Below are 25,262 nucleotides of genomic sequence, written 5' to 3' on the forward strand. Positions count from 1 at the left end.
ACCTTTGTGCTATGTGTAAATAGGGCAGAAACAATTGTGAATAGGCTACACTGGTGTACTATTGGTTATTATTTCCCTTTCCCTGTAACCCCACCTTGAACTTGAGAATCAAACTAAGTCCATCTCCTTGGCTTTTACTGGAGGAGTGCTAAACAAAAGGTAGTTGTAAAGATAGTTCTGGGAGAAGTGCAAGGAATTTCTCAGTAAATGGATGCTGCACAAGGAGGTGTCACTAGTTTGGAAAACAGGACCATAGGAGAGATCGCCAGAGATAAGAGTATTTGTGAAGTGTCATCCTTAGAAAGCCTGCCAGGTAGTAACTCAGGAATCAGAGGTTACTTAAAGAATGGGAAAAGTAAATTAGTTGTTAGCTAGACCTTAGTTTGCAATGGATTACCAGGGCATAAAAACCTTTCTAAAAGTTGTATGTTTCATTCCTATTGTTGGAATTGCTTGTTTTCCAAGAGTAACCACTGGAAATTACCCTAAATAATCTGCAGATGAAGAGATGCAATGTGCTATTGCATGAGCTGGCTGGTACACAGTGAAGCTCATTGGCTAGCTGAGCAATACGCTTGGGTTCTGTGAGTTAGACTTGTGAATGTGAATTCAGCTGGAACCAAGTACTGAAGTGTGGTAAAAGAAATAACAAGTTAAAGCCTAGCCTCAGCTTAGATGTACCTGGCTGTGGTTTATCCTTCAGAATAGTTTTACAGCTGGGACTCTGGAGGCCTTAAGATAGCGTAAAAAAAAACAACAACAACAAAAAAACTTATACAGGAAATTAAACTCTTCTTGTAGATAGTTTGTAGCATGTCTGCTATTTCTTCCTCCTCCTATTTCATTCACCATTTGGTTTTCAGATGTGTATGAAAGACTAGGTTGAAGAAGGGACTGAGGTTGATGTTACAGAAAAATACTAACTTCATGGTATGTTGCTTGCAGGGACCAATTGCAAGAGGAAGAGGCTAAAAGGTCAATTGTTTTGCCTCCTTTGGGAAGGAGGTGTAGAAAGATGTGAAAAGAAGGGAAATACTGTTTCCTTACCCTCTGTAGAAGGCTAACACAAATACATCAATACAGAGGGGAAAAACAAAAATTTCATTGCTAAAATCACAGAAACATTCAGGTTGAAAAAGACCCTCGGGATTACCAAATCCAACCCAGAACCCTATTCTACACAGTTCACCCCTAAACCATATCCCCAAGCACCATATCCAAACAACCTTTAAACACATCCAGGGTTGGTGACTCAACCACCTCCCTGGGCAGCTCATTCCAATGCCTGATCACTCTCTCTGTGAAAAATTTTTTTCCTAATGTCCAGTCTAAACCTACCCAGTCATAGCTTGAGGCCATTCCCTCTTGTTTTATCACTAATTACCTGTGAGATGAGACCAGCACCAGCCTCTCCACAACCTCCTTTCAGGTAGTTGTAGAGAGCAATGAGGTCTCCCGTCAGCCTCCTCTTTTCCAAACTAAACAGCCTCAGCTCCTTCAGTCACTCTTCATAAGATTTATTCTCCAGGCCCTTCCCCAGTTTTGTTGCTCTCCTCTGCACTGGCTCCAGCACCTCCCTATCTCTCTTGTATTGAGGTGCCCAAAACGGGACACAGTACTTGATGTGTGGCCTCATCAGAGCTGAGTACAAGGGGACAATCACCTCCCTACTCCTACTGGACACAGCATTTTTGATACAAGCCAGGATGCCATTGGCTTTCTTGGCCATCTGGACACTCTGCTTACTCATATTTAGTTGCTTGTTGATTAGAACTCCCAGGCCCCTTTCTGCCAGACAGCTCTCCAGCCACACTTCCCCAAGCCTGTTCTGTTAATGAACTAGAGTTGGGGAAGAGCACTCATCATTCAAAATCACTTGAAATTGCATCAGATGAGGAAAGAGCTATTTACAGTAATGACACATCCAAGTTGTGTATCCACCAGTTTCTTAAAAAGGCAAGTCAACGTTAGGCACTCACAGATGGTTAGCGGGGACTTGCGCTGCAAGCAGGGAACACCACTTCGTGCCATTGTGATTTCTTGCCATATTTAGTCAACTCAAAATTTTATTTCCTCTTCAATATTTATTTTGAAAATACCAGAGTTTCCCAACTTGCCATTTAGAATAAACTGTCACAGCTATATACTCCACTTCCCACGGGAAATTTGTTTCCCTCCTTTGTGTGCACCCAGCCTCTTATTGTTAGGTTTTAGGAGTACAAGGTTGCCCACATGGGTTTGTTTTGCCTTTAGCAAAAGGGCAACAGCGCATTGTGTTCCACCAAACATTTCCCATTCTTGCACTGGCAAAGAGGAGGGGTCTGGCAGCAGAGTTCTTGACTCACATACTCAAATCTAAATCCTAGATGTAAAATTCTCAATATTGTGTGTGCTTCTCTGACTTCCCTGATAATCAAATGATTATGCTTTGCACTTTGGAAGCATTTATCATACTGTAAACTGACCAAATGATTTTCTGTTTTTTTTGACAGAAATTTGACAGAAATTGCTTGCTAATCTGGAAGAACCTGTGTGCTATCATCAAAACTTTTAATTTTACAACAAGGTTTTAAAAGGTGTTGTCTGATCTGTCGTTAAAGGGTGGCTGAGGTAGAACCTGGCTCTGTGAGAAATTATAATTGTGCAACCTTCCAACTGCCACAGAAGAGTTATTGGGATGTAAACTGTTTTCCAGCATGACTAGGAGTTATTTACAATGATGCTGCTTGATCTTGATTACAGTAATATTCACCTTTCTTGACTTCCAAATCAGTGGTCCTCATAACTTGTTCTTTAGCTCCAGCTATGTTTGAAAATGTGTTTCTGTGTAAGCCCAACAAGAAGTTGTTTACTTCTTAAACTTAAAAAATAACAGAAGTCCTCCCCATCCCTGATTTACCTGTCTCAGAGCAGGAGCCTGATGGTGTTGTCTTTATAAAACTAATGTGCCTGTGTTTTATAGGGAGAGGAACAGTAATAAAAAGGAGTGTAATAGAAGTGTTATTCCTGTGACTTGAAGGGGTTTGTAGCAGCTTCAGACTTCACCTAGACATGTGCTACGAATCCACTGGGACTGAAAGGAACTATTTGGTGACTTAATTATGCATCATTAAGTCAGACTCTTAGCTCTGTCTACACAGACAGAGTTGGCATGCTCATGCACGTGCCTTTGCATAACCATGTTCATTAGGCCAAAAGCAGGTAGAGGTGATTGCCCCGTGGTGAGCAGAGGATGTGAGGTACGGGTAGATTTGCTAGGAAATTTCCCAAGCCATCCAAATGGGAGTAAAGTAAGACACAGTGTGCTTAGGGTTAATCCAGCTGCATGTGTGCCGAGCCCACCCTGTGCTGTGATCAGGGCTCTCTGCTATTGGCTGAGGGCGGGGGAGGGAGGCAAAGGAAGAAAATCCACCGCTTAATTTAGGCAGTGACGAATGGGTTGCTGTGCAGGATGTTTCACTCCTGGATGTCTGGGCTGATGCAGATGCTAAAAAGGGAAACATATTTTCTCATCCTATCTTTGCAAGCAAGATGTCATCATGAGTGGCAGCTCACCCTGAGCTGTATTTTATAGTGATGCTGATTAAGATGTTTGGGGGGTGGAAGTCTTAATCGTGTATAACATTATAGTGCTGTGTTACTTTCCCTTGTCCTGTCCCCCCAGTTTTCCATGCTTTTGAGGCGGCTGAATCCACACCATAGCCCTTTTGTCCAGGCATTGGCATTTGCTTTTGTATCTGGGCACATCAAATACGACACCCTTCTGGGCTATTTTATTCCAGAACTGTATCTGAAATATGCTAGGATATATCTTCAGATTAAGCAGGCCTAGCCAAGGTAGGCAAAAGACATGACAGGTATGTTTAAGCATATCTGGCAGAGAATTGTGTAAGAGGCTTTTGCTTGGCTAGAAATTGATGCCCTCAGCTAATGCTGTTATGAGAGAAAGTGAATTTGATTTTTAATCACAGTGTCTGAGTGGACATTGCTCATAGAGGCTGCAGCTGCTGGCATCACAGGCAGCTCAAGCAGGCTACGTTGTGACTTGGTAACTATATGTCCAGTGCTCTCAGATGCAGTCTTTTTTATCCTGCTTAGGATGGATTTGGGGGCAATACATTCTTTTCCTGACATTCCTGGATAACTCTCTTCAGATTAGCTCCATGTTGAAGTCATACTTCAGTGCTTTTATTGAGAACTGGCTGTCATACAGCTGAAGAGTCTGGGCACGGACACAAAGCATATGAACATGTGTTACTTCCCATTTCTTAAGGGAATCAGTGCCATGGAATGTCTAGCCTTCCTTCAGCTCAAACCTACTTCTATATAGTGTTTCTTGTGGTATGCCTTTCTTTAGATCCTAAGTGCATATAGGAGCTGTACAGCTCATTCTGCATTTTAACCACTATACTGCACTTCCCTCCTCCTCTTCGTTATCCTGGCACAGCCGAATGTGTGGATGTGGAAGGAATGGGAGTAGGGAAGAATCTGGATTACATGACAAAGAAGCACAGGAAAGGTTGAAGAGTGCAGTGCATATGGTATGAAGCAAGAGAGAACCATAGTGGGAACCATTGGAGAATATTTTGAGAAGGGCTTTCAGATTTTTTTTTTTTTTTTTTAAATAGTACAAGTCTGCTCAGGCATATGGTCGTGGACCACTAATCTTACCTCACAGCCCTTTTGTTTGCAGTATGTGCTGGTTATAGGTTAGACTGATGCAGATTGTGCCTAGTGTGACGCTGAGATCCTGCCTGCATATGCTGTGTGATGACATTCAGCCAAAGGCTTAAATGTGCCTCGTGCAGGCCTGAGACCATAAATGGCTTATATTTGTAGAATTTGGATGAACAAATGGTCTTTTCTTAGCCCAGCCTTATTTGCTTTCTATTTTAGGAGATAATGATAATTGCTAGCTTTTCATGTATATCCCCAACTGCCTTGCCAGAGTTAAAATCAGGTTTAGTTAAAAGCCATCTCAGCTAAATAAAAGAGTACTGGGCTATTAGTTTACTTTGATTCTAGATATTCAACATACCTGTGATACTAGCAGAATGGGAATGATGGGAATGATGTTAATGTACTCTTGCAAAATATTTCAAGGAACCCAGAAAGAGTAAGCAAATGTCATTGTTGCTATAGAATAATAAACACATTATCAACCCCTTATGCTGCACATGAGCACAAAAGTAAGTGCAGCAACACCACCTTTGGCTTGCAAAGAAGCAATTAAAAGGGTAGAGATACTTCATATAACTGGTTTTGGTACCAATAAATACAGGTTATGGAAATCTTCCTATACTGACTGCTTCAGAAATTCAGTTCGAAAGAAAAAAAAACTTTAAAAATATTTCTGGACTCCCTATCTATGAAATTTCAGCTCCGCAGAAGCTTCTTGGAAAAAGCTGGAAAAAAGCATGGAAAACAGAAGATTTTTTTGAGGCAATAATGTATCACAGTTTGGCAGGACCCCAGGTCAGGAATATAGAACCTGGCACACTAGGAAGAAGCTGTAGTGATAGGAAGCTGAGTTGGGTGCTGTGTAAACTTGCAATTCAGTACCACTGAGACTGGAGGAAAGATCCCATTTGTTGTCACAATCAGAAGACCAGTTGAATAGTTTCAGATATAGCATACGAAAATGTAGGCTGGAAGGGACCTCCAGAGCTGTAGTATACTCCCTATACCAAAGACAAAATCAACATACCAGGCCATTCTGACAGACATTTGCTTGCTCCCTCCTCAGCCCCATGCTGGAAATTCCAGAGCCTCCGTTGATGACCTATTCCAGCCTTTGCTGTCATTACAGAGTGGCATGGAGCCTTGAGCTGGCACAGAAGAGCAGAGGGATCTATTACATGATGTCAGTCCTTGTCATTTCATGGTTTCAATTTGTAACATTTGTCCTCTAAAGTCCTTGTATTATGGCATCTTAGGGTTCCTTTTCAAGTCCAAGTCATGACAACATTCTGTGACTTGCATTTTATCACAAAACGCCATGGAGTTTAGACCCTTATTTTAAAGGATTTGAGAAGAATGCTGGCACAAAGGGATGTGCTGCAAAGTGTGACCTGGATATCAAGAATGCACAGCGCATATTTGAGGCTTTTTGGCCTGTTGTCTAGCAAACACAAGTCAGACCCTTCAGTGTCAAAAGGACTGCCTGTCCTCTTAGCAAGTTCAGTCAACTTGCACAGTACAGTCAGGATGATCTTGTGGCCAAGAGAGCCAATGGTATCCTGGGGAGCATCAAGAAAAGTCTGTCCAGCAGGTTTAGGGAGGTTCTCCTCCCCCTCTACTCTGCCCTGCTGAGACCACACCTGGAATACTGTGTCCAGTTTTGAGTTCCCCAGTTCAAGAAAGACAGAGATCTGCTGGAGAGAATCCAACAGAGAACCACAAGGGTGATTAGGGGACTTGAGCATCTCCCCTGTGAAGAGAGACTGAGAGCCCTGGGGCTGTTTAGTCTTGAGAAGACTGAGAGGGGATCCCATCCATGTGCATAAATATCTGAGGGGTGGGTATCAAGTGGAGAGGGCCAATCTCTTTTCAGTGGTACACACTAATAAGACAAGAAGCAACAGGTACAAGCAGGTCGAGGGAGGTGATTCTCCCTCTCTACTCCGCTCTGGTGAGACCCCACCTGGAGTACTGTGTCCAGTTCTGGAGCCCCTATTACAAGAGGGATATGGACATGCTGGAGAAGGACTACAAGGATGATCAGAGGGCTGGAGCACCTCTCCTATGAGGACAGACTGAAAGAGTTGGGGCTGTTCAGTCTGGAGAAGGCTCTGAGGAGACCTTATTGTGGCCTTCCAGAATCTGAAGGGGGCTACAAGAAAGCTGGGGAGGGACTTTTTAGGCTATCAGGTAGTGACAGGACTAGGGGGAATGGAATAAAGCCAGAAGTGGGTAGATTCAGGCTGGACGTGAGGAAGAAGTTCTTCCCCATGAGAGTGGTGAGAGCCTGGAATGGGTTGTCCAGGGAGGTGCTTGAGGCCTCATCCCTGGAGGTGTTTGCAGCCAGGCTGGATGAGGCTCTGGCCAGCCTGATGTAGTGTGAGGTGTCCCTGCCCATGTCAGGGGGGTTGGAACTGGATGATCCTTGTGGTCCCTTCCAACCCTGACTGATTCTATGATTCTATTCTATAATTCTAAGCTTGAACATAGAAGATTTCACCTCAACCTGAGGAGAAACTTCTTTACAGTAAGTGTGACAGAGCACTGGAGCAGGCTGCCCAGAAAGTTTGTGGAGTCTCCTTCTCTGGAGACTTTCCAAACCCACCTGGATGCATTCCTGTGTGGACTACCCTAAGTGATCCTGCTTTGGCAGGGGGGTTGGACCCAATGATCTCTGGAGGTCCCTTCCAACCTCTAATGCACTGTGATACTGTGGTACTGTGATCTTATTCCAGCTGCCTGGGCTTTTGCTCAGCTTGCTCTGCTGCTGTTTGTTGATGTTCCTGGTGTGTGGAGAGGATGTTATATTTGCCAAAACAACACTGAGTATGGGAGTAATAAAATGTGGAAAATCCTTTGTTCCAGGCTGTCTCTGCGGCTTCCATGTGTGCCTCAGCCGATGGGCATGCCCTTTCTGCTCCACTGGTCTCCCAGGCCTTCCCCTCCCTCAGTCCCTCTGCTCCCTGAGGCTGGGCACAGAAGCTGTAGGACAACCCTTGCAGTTCAGTGCTGTCTGCCACATCAGCCTCTGCAGATCCTACCATGTGCTGAATTGCCTCTTACCAGGAAATCTCTCTGAGTGTTCTGTGTTTGAAAGGAGAGGAACGGGGCTGAGCCAGAGATTTCTGATGTGACATGAGACGTTGTGGCATCCTCTGAGACAGGCATTCAGTGCTTCTGGCCTCAGGTTTGCATTCTTCCATCAAAGATTCCTTCAGAATCACAGTGAAAAGTGTGCGTTGCCTACCAAGGCAGTACCAAAAATCGCTGAGCAAGAGGTCTTGTGCCAATTAAAGACCACGAGAACAAGAGCTTCCCGCACCTGCGGGTGGGAGACAATACGCCCTGCCGGGCAGCCTTCACTGCTGTCATGCTGCTATCACTCTCGCCTTGGGCCCTGCCTGCCGACAGCCCTCGCCCTGTGTTCTGGCCGAGGTGTGCCACCGCCCCTGAGCTGCGTGGACACCGCCGGGCTTTGCTGCCACCCAACGGAGGAGTGCAGCATCTTGATGATGCTCACTTGGGCCTTGTTTAGCGTCCTGTGAGCAGCCTGGGGCTCACTGAAAGCAAAGTGAGAAATCACATTGAGTGCTTTAAAAGACAGGAACTTTTTGCAGTGACGATTTGTTTGTACAGAGCTTGCCTGACAGGCTTTGAATCATAAACAGCATGAAAAACAGAAGACGTGCTTTCTCTCTTCTATTGAGTGTGTCTATAATGACAAACATTGAGTCTTTCTACAGCACCTGGGAAGTGTTTGAGGAAAAGAAGACCTACCTTTGCATTGCTGCTGTGGAATTTCCCCCTCTTCAGCGGGTGGGTGGTTAGTGAGGGTTGATGAACTAAAGTAATTGACCATAAACACATTTCTTTGTTTGTTTGCAGATTGTGCTGGGTGTGGAAGAGATATAAAAAATGGACAAGCCTTGCTAGCTCTGGATAAGCAGTGGCACCTGGGATGCTTTAAGTGCAAGGCCTGTGGGAAGGTCCTAACCGGGGAATACATCAGCAAGTAAGTAACCTCTATCCTCTCAGTATGAATTCTTGCTGCCCATGGAGAAGAGCTTGCAGCAAAGTTCACCTTTTGAAATCCAATTTTGAACACCTTTGTGTATGCACCAGAATCTTTGTTCCCAGTGAGAACTGAGCTGGGAAAGGAAACTGGCAAGTGCAACTGAAAGGAGGTGTTTAATGATAGTAGCCTATATTTAACACATGTACAGAAGCAGAGTATATCTCCATGTTCCCACAAAGGATTAGGTGAAGTCCTGCATGTGTTTTCTGTGTTAGCCAGATAAAGCTTTGTGCCATTTTGATTTCTGATGTCTTTTTTAAACAGAGGAAAAAGGAAACTGTCCATTGCTTGCTTTTGCTAGAGGATAAATGTGATGATGTCATTGACCTGATACTGTTTCTCATCTCCATATAAGAAACTAACAAAGAGGGTTTTGAGTGGAAGTGTAGAGGAAGAGAACAGGAAAGGAAACGAAGATACAGTCTGTTCCCTTCTTCAAGTATATAGCAATGAGAAGAAATAGGGAAACAATGAATGTTTCACAAAGCTGTCATTAAAGAATATATAATACTAAATAAAGAGTAGCATCTATAATTTCTCAGAAGTTCAGAGCCTGAAAAATACTCCTAAGCTGTCTCATGTTTCCACTCTTACTATATATGTTCCTTGTTCATACTGCAAAACTGTATAACCTTACACTTAGAAGTAGCTGCTTATACTCTTGCAGGCTACCAAAGTTTTTATTTTTTCCTGAGAACAAAATGACCTCCTATGATAGAGACTTATCTCCTGTCATCCCTGTGGACATAGTTCCATTTACTCCCTAAAACTGTACCACCTGTTGCTGTTGAGAGTGTTCTAAAGAAGATTTACTTCAGTGGTTTGTGCTCAATGCCTTTTCTTGATGGGAATTTAAGGAATAATTATAAGAGGCAATAATGTGAATATGATTTTTTTTTCTTTTTAATTTTTTTTTTCTACTAAAAAAATATTTCCATTGAATTCTCTCCCATTTACCTAGTGCAGTTCCAGACTGAAAAAAAGGCAGTGTTTAAGTTCTGCTGTAACCTGTTTATTAAAAGGTTGTTTGTAATTTGTGGATTTTCCTTTTCAGAGATGGAATTCCTTATTGTGAAAAGGACTACCAAGTTCTTTTTGGAGTCAAGTGTGAAGCATGTCACCAGTTCATTACTGGGAAAGTTCTAGAGGTAGGTGTTTTGTAAACTAGAATTTAAGAATTGCCCTCCTGCAGCTGCAAAGAATACAAAAATTCTCATAGAAAGGTTGGAGTCAATGATCTTAAAAGTCTCTTCCAATTGAAACAAGTCTATGATTCTATGAAAGGTTTTTTCCTGCTGATTTTAGAGCAAAGTTGCTAATTTTCAGAAATATTTGTAATGTTTTATCTTTACAGTTAAGAGAAGTACATGATAGAGAATTAATTGCACTTTTTTCTATGTATCTGTGGTTTCTGTGTTTCTCTTGTAATGTTTTTGTGCAAGGTCTATTGAACTGCTTATTCTGTGCCAGATTTGACATAATTACAGAGGTAATTTGAGTATTGGAATTACCTTTGGCAACCGTAAGTTTGTCAAAACTTACAACATGAGATAGCTCTTCTTAAATGAAGCCACATGATCTGAATTATGCTCAGAGAGTGAGAGGGAGAATGTGCTAGAGGAGGGAAATTATAATTCAGGAACCACAAGGCAGAAAACATCTGAACTGCCCCCTTTTCTTGACTCTCAGCTGGAGTCCTCAATGTTCTCACTGAAACTGAGACAATCTTTTTAGAAATGTGTATCTTTTGTTACCAGTACTGATCTCCATCTCCCTCTGCAAAAATGCAGAGGACCTTCTCTGTCACATTGCCAATGAGATCTAACAAGCAAAACCGTTCTTTCTCTTCCCTGTAGGAAATCCTGTTCAATGGAAAGAACCTAAGGTTTAAGCTCAAGTCTGGAGCTGGGCCTTCACTCTAACTGTAGTGATTTTTAACACTGCACTTTTCCTAGGAAAAAGAAAAAAAAAGCAGGGGGGGAAGCTTTTACATAAGAACATTTGTAGATAAAATAGGGAATAAAAAAAAAAAACCAACTCAGTTACAGGTGTATTTTTATGAGGAAGAAACTGGATGTACTATATGTTTTTTCAGTGAATAATAGAAAAACTTGAAAGTGTTACAGAAATCCAAGCAGCTGGAATTTGCTAGTGAATGTGTATTACAGGTTCTCCTCTTTGTGTCCCATCTGCTACAGATATTATACTCTGTCAGCCACAGTAAAAAAATTTTCAGGTCTGACATAATAGTGGTAACAGCTTCTGGGTTTAGTTCTGGAGGTTTCTCTGGTTTGGTAATCAGAACATTAACCAGGATGGTAGCCACATATAAGGGACACGGAATGAGTGGTGACACCCAGTGTGTTTGTCATGGCATCTACTGGAAGGAAGTACAATTTTTTAATTAGCCAGGCTCTTAGTCTACCTCCTTTGCAGTGTGTGTCTAATTCCTTTGGAGACCTGCGTAGATAATTATTGAGAACAATTTTGAGGTTTCCCTTGAGGAGGAAGGCTGTGTCTCTGGTTTTAATCCAGTGGTCTGCTACCATCTGCTTATCTATTCCTGTCAATTTAGTACTGTGTATTGGTGACACCAGAGTTGCATTCCAGTGCAGGATGCACTGTAGGAGAGAAGTAATTGGATTTGTGAGATCGGGAAGGATAAAAAAAAAAAAAATCTAAAATTATTTTAGATGCACAGAAGTGCTCTAACCTACAAAGCAATACAACCTATTCAGAGGCATGGACATGCAAATGGTAAAAGAGAAAGTTAGTAGAAGCTGTGGAGAGCTGGGATGAAGTAAGCTCTTCTTATTTGGAGCCTGCTGTGTGGTGGATGTCACTACAGCAAGGTTGCACTTGAGCACAGTGCACAGTGAGAAAGAAACATATTTTTTTGAGAGGATCATGAGCTGTATCCTTTCAGAACCAAATATGGTGAGACCAAGTTCAGCTGACCTAGTTCAACCGAACTAGGACTTAGCTGTCCATCATAATCCAAGGTAAGATTCAGGTTATCAGAGACATTCTGTCCTGGGCAAAACTTTGATGCAGTCATTTTGGTCCCAAGGTTGGTTCCTCTGATGACTATTTATTAGCAGAAGAAGAGGAAACATTTTGCTGATGCAATGAAACATTGAAACATATCCAACCTCTTGCAAGAATCCACCTCTTGGAAAACTCAGTATCAGATTTAAAAAAAAAAAAAAAAAAAGAGCCTGCAGAATCAGAATATGCTGATGAGTTAGAAACAGACCGTTATCAATACCAGGAAAAGGCTAAGCCTGCTAAGTTCAGGGTAAGACTAGAAGTTTTGCTTCAGCATTTGTGACTGTTTATCAGGGGTACAACCCATAATAACACAGTAGAGGGCAGCAGTAGCTCTCAATATGAAACTAAAACTAAACTTGAAAGCCTGTAGAAGTCGAATTACTCATACAGCGTAGGTCTTGAAGTCTGACTGCTATCTGAAACGTGTCAGTTGGACAAATCCTTAAAAAATTTCACCAGGGAGGCCAGACAGACATTGCCTACACAGCATTACAGTGTGTATTAGCAGCCAGGATAGTCCATGACCAGAGCTCTGCAGCTATCACCTGGCATTGCAGATGCAGGAGAGACATTTAAGCCCTTTCTGTCATTAAGTGGTGCTTGAAAAGATCAGAAGATACAGGTGAGCAGCTAATAGTCAATAATAAGAGCAATTCTTCAGAACCACAGGCTAGTGGTTCTTGGCTTGGCCTAGAAAAGTTTTACACTGTCAGAAGATGCATGGTTCCAAAGGGGCAGTACTAATGCCTGTAAATTAGGCTAAAGGAACTAATAAATCAAAACTTAGGATGTTAGAAAATCCTGTGTCAGCAAGCATGTTCCCTTTGGGCAGGAAAGGTAGTCCAAAGGATGGGGTCAGAGCGTGACATAAATTCTCTGGTAATAACAGAGATGAGAGATCGGAAACAGCCACGGGGCCATGGAAGATAATTCACAGAACAGGATGCCACAGTTCAGGGAGGGCGGCAGAGCTGTTTGAGGCAGGACAAGTAACAATTTCCTTGTCCTGTACAGGAAATGACCCACAACCTTTCAGTACACCTGAAGTTTTAATTTCCATGAAGCTTGAGAATTCTCACAGGAGGATTACTGTCTTCCCTCTTTGTCTTCTTTGGTGACGTTTCTTTGGCAACTTTTCTTTGGCACATTTGGGTGTTCTTGGTGATTTATATTATGTGGATTTTCTCTTGTCCTGCTGCCTCTCTTGGGAAGGAAACCACATTTTCAGTGTGAATTAGCACAATTACAGGATCTAGGTAAAGGTTATGGCGTTACTGACCAGCTCAATTTAAACCTACTAACATCCATTGAGAAAAACAAGAAACAAACCACCACTTTGTAATTTGCCTTTGTTAATGAAAATGGTAGTAGTAAACTCGCTATTTGCCAATAAAATAATTTGGCAGGAAGAGATTCTGCTGTTTCATCATTCTCACCCAAAGAAATTGGGAGAAGTGTTTGGAGGGAAGTATATAGTGCATTGTGTACAGACTCCTCCCTCTAATGGATCACAAATGATTAGCAGCCTGCCATTGTAGTGCTGCTTTGGTTTCTGCTTTATTCTTATTTTAACTGGGGCAGTCTATGGAAACACTGAAAAACTGAAGGGAGATAAAAGCATAAAATTTAGCATTGGGTTCATAGGTGCTGATGGTATCTATTTTTCCAGCGAAATTATTGTTGGTAGTATTAGTGTTATCATTTTACTATTATTAAAAAGAAACTTTGCAACATCGCAGCTCGCTTTTGTCCCTCAGCATGGCTTAGCTCCTCTGAAAAATCAAGCTGTCTTCTACAAGGATTAGCCAGCAAGAGAGACAGCCACTCACAATGTGGACCTAAGAGTCTTCATCTCAAAAGCATCTATGCTGTGCCCCTGGTAGGCATCCCCAGCAAGCCTACCAGGCCAAGGTTTGCATTCAAACCTTGAGATTGAAGCCTTGAGAGGATGGACCTCCTCCAGCCAGAAGTGGGATCTGCTCAGTTAAGAAATGCAGTACTAGAAAAACAAGACTTATTTGGCTTATATCCATAGATCATGGAAGAATGCTTCTCCCCCCCCCCCCCCTTTCTTTTCTAGGCCATGTATCTATCAACTTTCAGTAGCCATGAAAATGCCACGTGCATTTAAGTCAGCTCAGATACTTATCATGTGTTGTTTGGCACATTACTTTCTGTGACAAACAGTCACAGCTGATAGATGAGTGCATGCCAACACAATAAATGTGATAAGTATCCAACATGAAATAGATATTGTAACTTTCTGGAGCGTATTGGCTATGCTAATACTTGTGTGTCTCAGTGAACGTTGTCAAGGCAACTGAGATGAGTGTTCTTCCCTGGGTTTCTCTGGCAGAAAGGGAATCATTATTTATAAAAAAATTACTAATTTTCCATTAACTCTTCTGAAACATGGTTTTATCAGGCAGTGATGGCATAGTGAGCAAAATTCTGCTTAAGTGTGTAACTCCACAAATCCAAGTAAACTTCAGCACATATTTAGCTATTTGAAAGATGCTGCCTTAAATAATTTCTATTTGTGTGGTTATCATACATAATATAACTATTCCTCAGGGGCTTAAGTCAAAATAGTTAAATCAATGAGAAGCCTTCCACTGACTTCAGGGAATGGTGGCTCATGCCTATATCCATGGATTTCATCTGTGCTTATCTGAAGTGTTTTTACAAAACTTCTAAGCCATGTTCCTTTAGTTCTGCAGAGGGAAGAGATCAGGGCAGAAAGAGGTGGATATTTGCATGAAATCATACAGAAAACCTGAGAATAAGATTTAGGTCTCCAGATTTTCCCTTTTTTTGGCTGTTACTGATGTGGTCAGGGTTTGATCTCAAGATCTAGAGACGCTAGATCTGCTATGTCTCAACTATGTTGCTACTCTACCCATTTATTTTTACAACACTACTTGCTTAATATTCATTTGCAATTAAAAAGCCATCATGTGAGTTCTCCTGGCTGTGCATACCTCGAGTTCCTGTTCTGATGGGTTGCTGACTGCCCACTGTTTCTTTCCTGTGCACTGTTGAAACTTGCACCCAACCTTGTAAGCAGTGGCGTGACGCCACTTTAACAGATGGACCTGCAAAGAGAAATGCCAGGGCACCAGAAGGCTCCCTTGACTTCAGCCTACAAGGTCAAGTTCTAAATGTGTTTTTGATATTGTCATTTATGCTGAGGTTCCCATGGTTTTAAAGAGGAATAGTAATTTAAGATGTGGTATTTAATGGGAAGGAAGCTTAGTACTTGCAGATATTGTTATTTTAATGTGCTAGCATTTTAAGATGGCTCATCTGTGCTGCAGCAACTAACTGATAGAATGTCAATTCTGACACCCTATTTTCTGAAGTTAGAAATAAAGAACAATAATTATAGGGGAGAAAACCAAACAAACCTCAAAAGCTGCAATGATTGTGTAGGGAAACTCTATCCATCTTTAAGAAGCAAAAAACTGGAGCTAAGAGAGCTTGTAAATGTCTTCAAGTGGTGTTTTCAGAGCTAGATTTAGAAACTTGTGCTTTGAGGAGTTCAGAGAAGTTTCTGCTAATTCATTACATGTAAATGAGTCTCTGTTCTAAATAAGTGACTAACAAATAGATGACAGAACAATGCTGCTGGTTCACATAATAACAGTAAATGATTTAGTCAAACAATGTGTTTCTGTTGTTCAACCATGTGCCTTCTGCCAACACTTAACCAGGCAGCAACTTTGCTCTTGTGTTAGTATCCAGATGCTTCAGCTGGCTTTTAGGGAAAATCAGCAGCCTACACGTTTAAGTAATTTATTTTAAGGAGATTTAGCATCATAGCTCACGTGAAAACATTGCCTTTCTTTGCAAGGATTGTGGAGTGCAGAGTTTAATTGGGTACTTCAGTACATCTGTGCATCTGGTCCTGTGTTCGTAGCACAGTACCCTTCCTAAATTTTAGATTTACACGGTTCCTCAAACAGGTTTTATTTCAATTCCATTTAGAAGTGTTGCTTGAAAGGCCAATATATATTCTCCTGCTGAATGAAATATTGAGCAAGGCCATTTTCATAGTGGTTATGCAGGAAATATCACAAAATGTGTCATTTACAGGATTTTAATGATGCAACCTGTACTAGTAATACAGGTGGAGCCGATGTAAAAAAAGACTGATCATATGATGACTTCAGGTGGGTTTGGCTTTTGTGGTATGTTAAAGTTGTGGTAAAATAATATTCCTCACTGTATTACCATTCTGTTTTCATAGCACCTAGGTGTCTGCTGATCTGGGTGTCTTACAGGCTTGGGAGAGGCTTTGCCCTCAACCAGTATCTCCCAGTCACCATTGTCATCTTGACACGCCATAAAAATGTAGGGGAAGAGGTTACACAGCAAATGGGAATCAGTAGAGTTTAGTGCAGGCTGTGCTAGTTCTGTGGTTTGTTTTGTGTTCAACTCGACTGCTGTTAGAATAAATGAGAAAACATGAACGTGTGGCCTGAATGTCCCGGGTCAGATCAGAAAAAGCAGCAGCACATGCTGTGATTGTTTGGCCTCTTAATCAAACTGATATATACTAATGACCACAGGACTTTTTTTATCATGGAAAATGCCTGTTGAGACATCAGGCAGGGTCAGTGCATAGAGCCCAGTGTAAATTCATCAGATGTTGACAGAGTGTCCACAGTGTGATCTCACCCCAAACGTGCAAATAGGATGAAGGGGCACATGTCCCAGCATGAGATGTGGCCCCAGCACTCTGCCTGCATTAAGCTTAACTGGACTAGAGGACAACCTCAGTGCAACTGAGTGTTTCTGACAAAACTAGACTAACACCCAGGAGGTTCTATAAATTCTTCAGAAGCCATAAAAGTAATATTTAATAACTTCCAGAGAAAGAGAGCACTAATTTCATACTCTGCAAATGCCTCTGCCCAAGGGAAAAATGTTCTGAGTTGTATCGACATCAAATAGTGACACACAGAAATGACGAGAAGTGGTCCTGCCCCTGCCTGGGCCGATGTTCTTCCCCCTTTTCCTTTTTCAGAATGAGTTGGCCGTGTCACTGCAGCAGTGGGTTTGATGTGCAGGGAGGATTGTTTGGTTGTTTGGGTGGGTGTGTGCAGCAGTGTCTGAGCGCCAGCAGAGGAGGAGGGAGGCGCAGGGCTGGGTGCAGTTACAGGCACTTCACTGCCAGCCGGTTCGCAGAGAGCAGAAGCCGGCTGCACGCCGCTGCTGGAGTCTGCCTGCCGGGCTGAGGACGGAATGGACCTAGACTGAAGAGTTATTGTCGGAAGGTAAACCCCTTCCTGTGAAACTAGATCTGAACTGGAAAGGGTCATGGTGTTCTTTCGGCAGGGAGAGTGGAGTGTAGCTGTGAGGTGGGACTGAATAGCTTGCAGCGGTATCATAATAGGTTACTTCTACTTTTGTTCCTGTGCACTAGATGGATGGTTTTAAAAGGCTGTGTGTAATTCTGTGCTCTAGATAGAGTGCAGCTAACCTGATTTTAATCTGCCAAGTACTGAGGAGAATGGCATAGAGCTTGGGCTGTTTCTGATTGCAGCTGATTGCTGATGTATGGAGAAACAATATGATTCTTTATCTCAAATAATTCTTTATATAGCTTGGCTTTCCCCCCCCTTTTTTTCCTTTTCGTTTTCTTTTTTTTCCATTTTCTTTTTTCCTTTTTCTTTTTTTTCCCTTTTTTCTTTTTCTCCTTTTTCTTTCTTTTTTTCTTTGTCTTTTTTTTTTTTTTTTAAATATCCCTTCTGGAGATGTCTTGCATTGAAATAAGGTTAGAGTTTGTTTCCAGTTTCCTTGCCTTTTTACTGAGAAACCTGTTTTATCAGCTAATATAGAACACTGGTTTATTTTTTTTTCCTTGTGTAAAAATGGGGAAATGAAAAGTTTAATAACTCAGGGTATGGGTAAATGGTTCAGACAGGTTGTCTACATATCTGAGTAGCAGCATAGTTTTATTTAGACTACCCTTCCCTGATGAAAAATATGCTAGTGTGATTGCCCAGAACACCACACCTTGCACAGGGTCAAAAATCTGGAATAAATACACTGCCAGAAAAATACCTTAAATTGCTTCATGTAAAAATCTTTTTAACAGGATTTTGGTGACTTTTTTTTTTTTTACCCCTTCCATGAAAGACTGAATTTGGCAAGAGAGATACATGTAGTTGAGAAAGACTTGACACATAAAGATGACAAAAGAGTTTCTGAAGTTGACAGAGCCGGAACAGAAGTTCAGTTGCTATGGCAGCATAATCACAAGGCATTAACTTCTCAGCAGTGGTTTGGAAACCATCCTTCAGTCAATTCGAACATCAATAGGAAGGAGAGGAATGTTAGGAGAATGTGGGGATGGTGAGTAAGAGGAACAAGTTGTAACAAGTCATTTGAAAAAAACTAACCAATTAAAGCTTCCTTATTGCAACAGAGGGATTTGTGGAAATCTTGCAGGTGCTTATAAAAATATGGTGTATTTGTGGAAACTGCTACTGTGAGTACTGTGTTGCTTATTAGGACCTGTATTTCCCAGCATGGTATCTGTAGCTTTTACCTTTTAGATTTACTTAAATAATCCCCAGTGTTTCTTGCACTAAATATTACTGGAAAACTTTAGCAGACTAATCAAAATACTTCTAAATGACATTTCAACAGAGGCATTTATGTTAGTATAAAATTTCTCTTTGCCAACAGCAGCCTTTGTGCTACCCAGCCATTCATTGCCTGTATTCCAGTAACACAGCAGATATTTAAAACAAAGTTTTTTCACATCTTAGAGGTGCACATAACACATACCAGTTTGGGTTTTTTTGTTTGGTTGGTTGGGTTTTTTTGTAGAAGAGTAACTTACCTGGATGACTTTATTTTTCTTGTTACATAGCAGTATTAAGAGTTCAATTGCATGGTTGTAGCTGCAGAACATGGCTTGTTCTTTTCTTGGACCACTCTGCTTTAGGGAAAACAAAATACTCTCATTTAGCAGCTCCCATTGCTTCTTCTGTTCATCATTTAAACCTTTGCCTTGTGCTACTGCTACCTGCCACAATCACCCACAATACAGATATAAAACTAATAATGAACCCTGCACCAAAGTACTTAACACTGAAAACAAAACTCCCTTCAGTGCTGGAGTCTCCCTGTCAGTTGGGATGTGATGATAAGGGAGCTTAAGGCAGCATGTAGCAAGACAAAATTGTTTCAGACAGTTATTTTTTTGTTGTTTGTTTCTCCCAGGATAAAAAATTAAGTGGTGAAATACTTTCTTTGCAGGATTATGATCTTTCCTTTTTAAGACCTACTTTAAATCTTCCTGTCAGTGGAGAGTTTGCTACTGACATCTAGAAGAGCAGGACAGGACTTAGGCCTGCCCCCCATAAAAAGTAATTGTTGGGAAGAATGCAGCAATAACGTGTTTGAAACTTGAGAAGTGGAGAAGAACCTGTTGGGACAAGTCTGTATCTGTCACCTGTTTGTAACCGGCTCCATCCCAGTGTTTTTGCTTGATGTTCACTCTGTGAGGATTCAGTCCCCTCTCTTTTGTCTTGTCAGGGTGCTTTCCTGCAGGGAAGAAAAAAAAGGCAGGAAAGAAACCCATAAGATATGTCTGGAATCTCTGGGGACATTTCCACAGAATTAACACCTGCTTTACTGAGCAGGTGCTTTACAGGTGAAGAAATATGACACACTGTATTACGTGGGTGCTTAACTGTTCAAAATGACCAACTGCAGCATAAAATGGGTAGGTTTTAATTACCTGCTCCTATTGTATTAGAAGACCTTCCTGGTGTAATTGTTCTCTGGATAGATATCTGGGATGTATGACATTTGCTAGAAGCTTTTTGCTTTGTAAGAGGGGAAAAATATTACACAAGAGAGGCACCTTTTCATCACCAGCAACACAGCTACTCTGGCACTTAAACTGTGAAACTAGCTTGGGATGTTTTGTGGTTAGCAGAGGCCTCTGAAACAACCATCATAAATCACTTGAGTTAAAATGTCAAGAAATTGACTTGTACCTATAGGAGTTGGAGAGAGAGATTTATTATGTATACAGATGGACTTGCTGTTGCTTTGAATTCTGTAAAGCAGTTGTATCTTGTCTCGAAATGCTTTTCCTAGCAGTGAGGAGAGTAAGGACTGAGGCAGTGAAAAATAAACAGAGTTATCAGCAGTTGAGACAGCAATTGTGGAGGGCCTTTACTGTGTTGAAAACTTAATGGTAGCAAATTCTGTTAGCTATTCCTTTCTGCTTTATATCTATCACTTCCTTCCTGTTCATCACTACAGAAATATGTTGTGTCACAGTTATTTTGTTAGAATATATTTGCAGTGGCAAGTAGAAAGCTTGAATTTAGCCAGAGCTGAAGAAAACAAGAGAGGGAGTAAAATCCCTGTGTCTTGACTCTGGTAAACATCCTCTGATGGATGTTCATGTCAGCTGGATTCAAAGGTATGCTCGCAGTTTTACATCTGTACTTGGAAACTGCGTGTATCACCAATGAGAAAACTGACAAACAGGACCAAAAGAGTGGACTTCTGCCAGAAGAAACAGGCTCTCCTTTTAGCAGAGTACATCTTGGCCATCTGACATTTATTCAAAGTTACTGCATTTGAAAAAGAGACGACTATTTGATTGCACTAACTATACACTGCTTATCTTTGTGCCTTTTCATATTTAAATGTTAGTGTAATGTAAATACTTTGGCTATTTTCCTGAGAAATGTCTGCATATAGTAAAATCCAGGCTCATAATTATATATGGGTGACCCTGGAGTTAAGAGCAATGCAACTGGGAAGAAAAATATGTGAAGAAAAATTTCCTTGTCCCTGGGCTGTCATGTGTTGCTCACTGTGACCTCCTGCAGAAAGACATTTCCAAAGGTAGCAGGTAAAACTTCAGCTGATCAAGGATAAACTTCATTCTTCAGACTTTTTGAAGCCTAGTTGGAATGGCAGTGACTTGTGGATAGTTTGTTTACAAGATCAGGCTCTAGGCACTAAAAGATAAAAATATTCCCTGCTCAATCCACTCCTAACATGTTTTCTTAATAGAACAATTTGTGAGTCTACCAGATACAAATTAGCATTAACTAAGTACTTCATGTCTGCTTTGTTTTGCACAGCTTTACTCTGTTTTATATGCTTGGCTTATTTTCCACAGATGTACTGTCTGACCTCATGCTTAAGTTTCTGTTGCCCCTCCTTTTGGCCTTCACAACTTCTATTTCTCTGTTGTTCTTGGGACACTCCCTCAAAACTGAATGGACATACCAGAATAGAGACCAGCCTTGCTAAATCACAAGCCAAAAGTTGCATGGTTCCTGAAAGAGCTTTCTGACACAAACATTGAAAGACAGTTTTGTGTTAGATGAGCATGAAAATTGGCCACAGTTATTTGGACCTAAGAGTGTGCTACATGGAGGTCCAGCAGGCCTGGGAGATTGAGAATGTAAATTCTGCTTGGCTCTGCTGCAAGCATTAATTCTGAGTTGCTTAATCTCCCAAACTCTCACTTAACTTTATTAGTTAGAAGTGGTTTGCACTTGCCTATGAGCAGGTTAACCTAAGTGTTGCCTAGAAAACTGTCCTGTTTTGCCAGCCTTCATGATCGTAGAGCTGGGCTTGCTGGGTCAGTAGCAATTCAGGCACTGATGCAGCATACACAACCCCAGAACTTCTCCTGGTGTTGCACTTGAACTGTCTTTGAACCACAAGCCACATCAACAAAAGCTCCCTTTTAGCAGCAAAGCCCCTGCTGTAGCAGGAATTTTGCTGCTTAGCCAAGACAGGTCTCAGTGAACTGATATAACTTCGGAGATTTTTCCAGTGTCATCTTGGACTCGGACTTACTCTGCTGGCTTGTTCCGGACCTTGGAGCAACCTGATGTGAGTGTAAGAGCTCCTCTCTATGCAAAGCCCCATGACATGGATTTTAAGGTCAGAGAAACTACTAAAATCATCTTGCTATACCTTCTCTTTTCAAAATCATAGAGCTTTTCCCTAGAAACCAGGTGAAAGTTTATTCTCTGGGAGATTATCCTGCCTTATCATGAAGATCGCAGAGTGATTCTGGGGCCAAAGCAGCCTCTTGCTGCTTAAATTACCTTTTCTATTTAGAAACTTTACCATGGTTTGAGATAAAATTTGTCTAGCAGAAGCTTTTTGATGATATATTTTTTTAATGAGGTTGAAAACTTCATTCTCTTTCCTGCTGTTATCTCCTCCTTTGCTTCTAATCACCTGACTGTTGTGACCCTGTCATCTCTGAAGCCTCCGAGTAATGATTTGACCAAGTCCTTCAGCTTTCCAGCTGAAGACTTGTTTTCACGATTCTCCACTGACCACTGTTCTGTAGGTCCAGATGTATACACTCATCAGTGCTACTATGGTGATGCAGTATCTCTAGTCAAAAGCAAAACCTTTCTCTTGCTTTTCCTTTATATTCTCTGTATACATTAAATGATCAGAGGAGCCAGCCCTTTCAGGTATTCCGAGAGCATTTCCTGGGAGATTGTTAAGGATCTCAGACTGCCTCAGTTCCTGCAGCCCACAACATGGCTCTCAATCTCCCAGGACCATACTTTCTTGATTCACAGGCATATTATGTTAGACTGGGTTTTAATACATAATCGTTTGGTATAGATAACTTAAGCATTGTCTTTGAGCCATCAGCAGATTTATCAGGATGGGTTTTATGCTCTCATCTTGGCCACTAATAGAGGTACCTCATGCCACGGATAGAAGGAAGTAATCCCTGAGGTGTCTGGCTCAGCACAGCCTCCCCCACTAACACATCCATCTGCCAGAGAACTGCCTTGCTGTAGCCTTCTTAAGACTCTTGAGCAACAATTATTCAGCTCTCCTAATTTGTAAATATTGGCTCACGGCACACACTATCAAAAAAATCTAGCTCATGAAACAGTGTCCAACAGGAAAAATGCATCTTTCAGCATTGTCCAATACAGACCAGAAAGGTACACCTCCAGAATACTCCTGCATTTGCTGTGTCCTCTTTCATAGTTTTTCATCTACAGCTCACAAGGGAAGTTTCCCTAATCTGTGCTCTTTTCCCCCCTTTCCCCCTTCTCCCCCAAGACTGTTATTGTCTTTAAACATATTGTCCATAGCTATTTCTTTGATAACTTTAGCTTTCTCATTGGTTATCTTTCCTTCTAATGTAATTACTTAGTCATTGTCTCAGTCCTTATGATATTTCCATGCATCAATCATATGGACCATGGTTACTTTTTTGTTTATTTTAGAACACAGAATTTGGGACATTCAGTAGAATGTTTTTAAAAATTCCTGGGTCTATCCTTCTGTGGTTACTGGACGTTACAGGGATATGTCTGTTCCTTTAATTCCACATGTACATACATGTGCATATATAACACCCAGCAGCAAACCAAGCCAAGGGCCCTTACTTTGCTTTCAACAGGCTAAAAGCTGTGGATGGGATCACTTTCTCACCTTGCTGCAGAGACTGATCACTCAACTGTACAGTTCAGCTGGCCTGTGCAAAGTTCTTGGTGGTTATTAGAGGAGTTTTAGTGGCTGCTTGAGACAAAGTTGTAGTTATGCCAGGATGGGGCTTGACTGAAAAGACCCCTGTCACTATGAAGTTATCCAATATCAACATTGGATATTGCAAGCAAGTAGGAAGTCAAAGCAGAGCTGACAGTGCAGTCACAACTGCTAGAATCTTCCTGACGTAAGACCAGTTGATACTCAGCTGCTGTGAGGACTGTTTCTTATTGCCAGCAGAGCAGTTGCCTAACTGTGTATTTAGCCTGAATCACTGCTCACCTCTTTGCTGTAGGGAAAAATTACATTCCTAGGAGCTAATAATTGTTTTGCTATTAGCAGCAACTAATGGATATAACAATAATGTATGCTGATGGAATTTTCATTAGCAAGTTACAAAGTTTATTAAACATCTGCTAAGGAATATACTAGCATGACTTTGGCAGCCACTGCTGGAATGCTGGGAGGTATTTTTGTGTAAAAATCAGGGACCAGGCAGGAATTAACAGTGGAAGTGTTCATGGCAGCAGGACAGCTGCAGCTTTGGCTTACCCAAAGCAGCACAGCAATCAATGGACAGCTCTGAGGGTCTTCCATGTCTCTCGCATTCACATTGTCATTCAGATTTACAGTCATGGCCTCACGCTCCATTTCCCACTTTCCCCTGGTCTTGTATCTTGCAGCACCATCAGCTTGGGAACTGCCAGTGTGAGCTCTGCTTCCTGCTGTTCTGTCCTGTCTCAGAGGCATAGGCTGTGCTGAGAGCTGTTCCTATTAAGGTCTTGTGGCAGTAGTGTTAAAAACAGCTTTAGAAGGTCCCAGTTTTAAAGATGCATATCAAACAAGGATTTATCAGGCTAGACCATTTCCAATGTTTAAATTGTGTTATACTGCCCTTCCTTCAGTAGTAACAGAGAATGTTGTGGTAGATTCTGAAGCCCTTTGGAAGCTTCTGGTTTTGTATCTGAGCACAGAAACTTGTAGTGACTTGCTGAAGAGATAAGAGCCTGGGAAAAATGAGTGGACAGCTTGGGTCAGGATGTTATGGAAGGCAAATGTTGGTCTTCATAGTGTTTGTGCTGTTCCAGCCGCTCCTGAGATCACAGAAGCCTGCAGAGAAGGAAACAATGGAATTTGATGTTATACCAAACATCAAACAGGGTGGAAGGTTCTGTGACCTCTGCAAGTAATTAAAGTAAAGCTTCACTGGAAAATGGTAGGCTACTGCCACAGTTCCTGTTTTACAATTCACAACATTCCTTAAGGGCTTTAAAAGATGAATCTGAGTTATTCTTTGTGCTGCTCCTCAGTCCTTAAGAGAGTTAAGAAATCAGGTCATTCTCTTCAGAGTCATGATAGAGCTAAATATTTTATTAGGTTTGTCCCTTAAATAGGCCCATTATACCTGCTCATAAAAATTTGACCAAAAATAGAAGGGGATGTGTGTGGGGGGGGGGGGGTGTTTACTCTTAAATGTACTCTTAAAACTACATAGCAGGTTTTGTGATATTTAAATAGTAGAAGAAAAGTAAAGCTTTCTACATGTTTAATATCTTTAAATGTTTAAATACACATTTAATAGGTTTAATAAAGCTTTCTACATGTTTGTCAGGTGACCGTAAAGATACCTTTGAATGGAGAGTGAGTACAGCTGTGCAAATGTAATGCAGCAAATATGCACTTAATTGTGTCCTTTGGCCAGCAGAAAATGTCTGTTGGTAATTAGTTCTTCCTCTACCAGAGCCACTGGCATGTGAGCTCTCCGAGTGGGATTCTTGTTATTGTTCTCTCTGGCTCTTGTTCACTGTTGTTCTGGAAAGAAGGACAGGGCTGAAGGCATGAGTAATAGGAAATCTTAAGTTCTTGTGTTCACCAAAGAGGAAAACATTTGTTTAATCTGACTAGACCTCTACAAGCACTAGGAGAGTAA

The 25,262-nt window shown here is 41.5% G+C and overlaps 1 protein-coding gene across 1 annotated transcript in view; it reads left to right on the plus strand.

The window, feature by feature from the left end:
• ABLIM1 (actin binding LIM protein 1) overlaps positions 1-25,262 on the plus strand; it is a 124,121-nt gene that overhangs the window by 45,181 nt on the left and 53,678 nt on the right. The window contains exons 5-6 of the mRNA XM_054382205.1: positions 8,566-8,692; positions 9,810-9,903. Coding sequence (XP_054238180.1) covers positions 8,566-8,692; positions 9,810-9,903 — 221 coding nt within the window. The remainder of the gene's footprint in view (positions 1-8,565; positions 8,693-9,809; positions 9,904-25,262) is intronic.

This window comes from Indicator indicator, chromosome 7 (genome assembly GCF_027791375.1).
Source record: "Indicator indicator isolate 239-I01 chromosome 7, UM_Iind_1.1, whole genome shotgun sequence".
In the NCBI taxonomy this organism is placed as follows: domain Eukaryota; kingdom Metazoa; phylum Chordata; class Aves; order Piciformes; family Indicatoridae; genus Indicator; species Indicator indicator.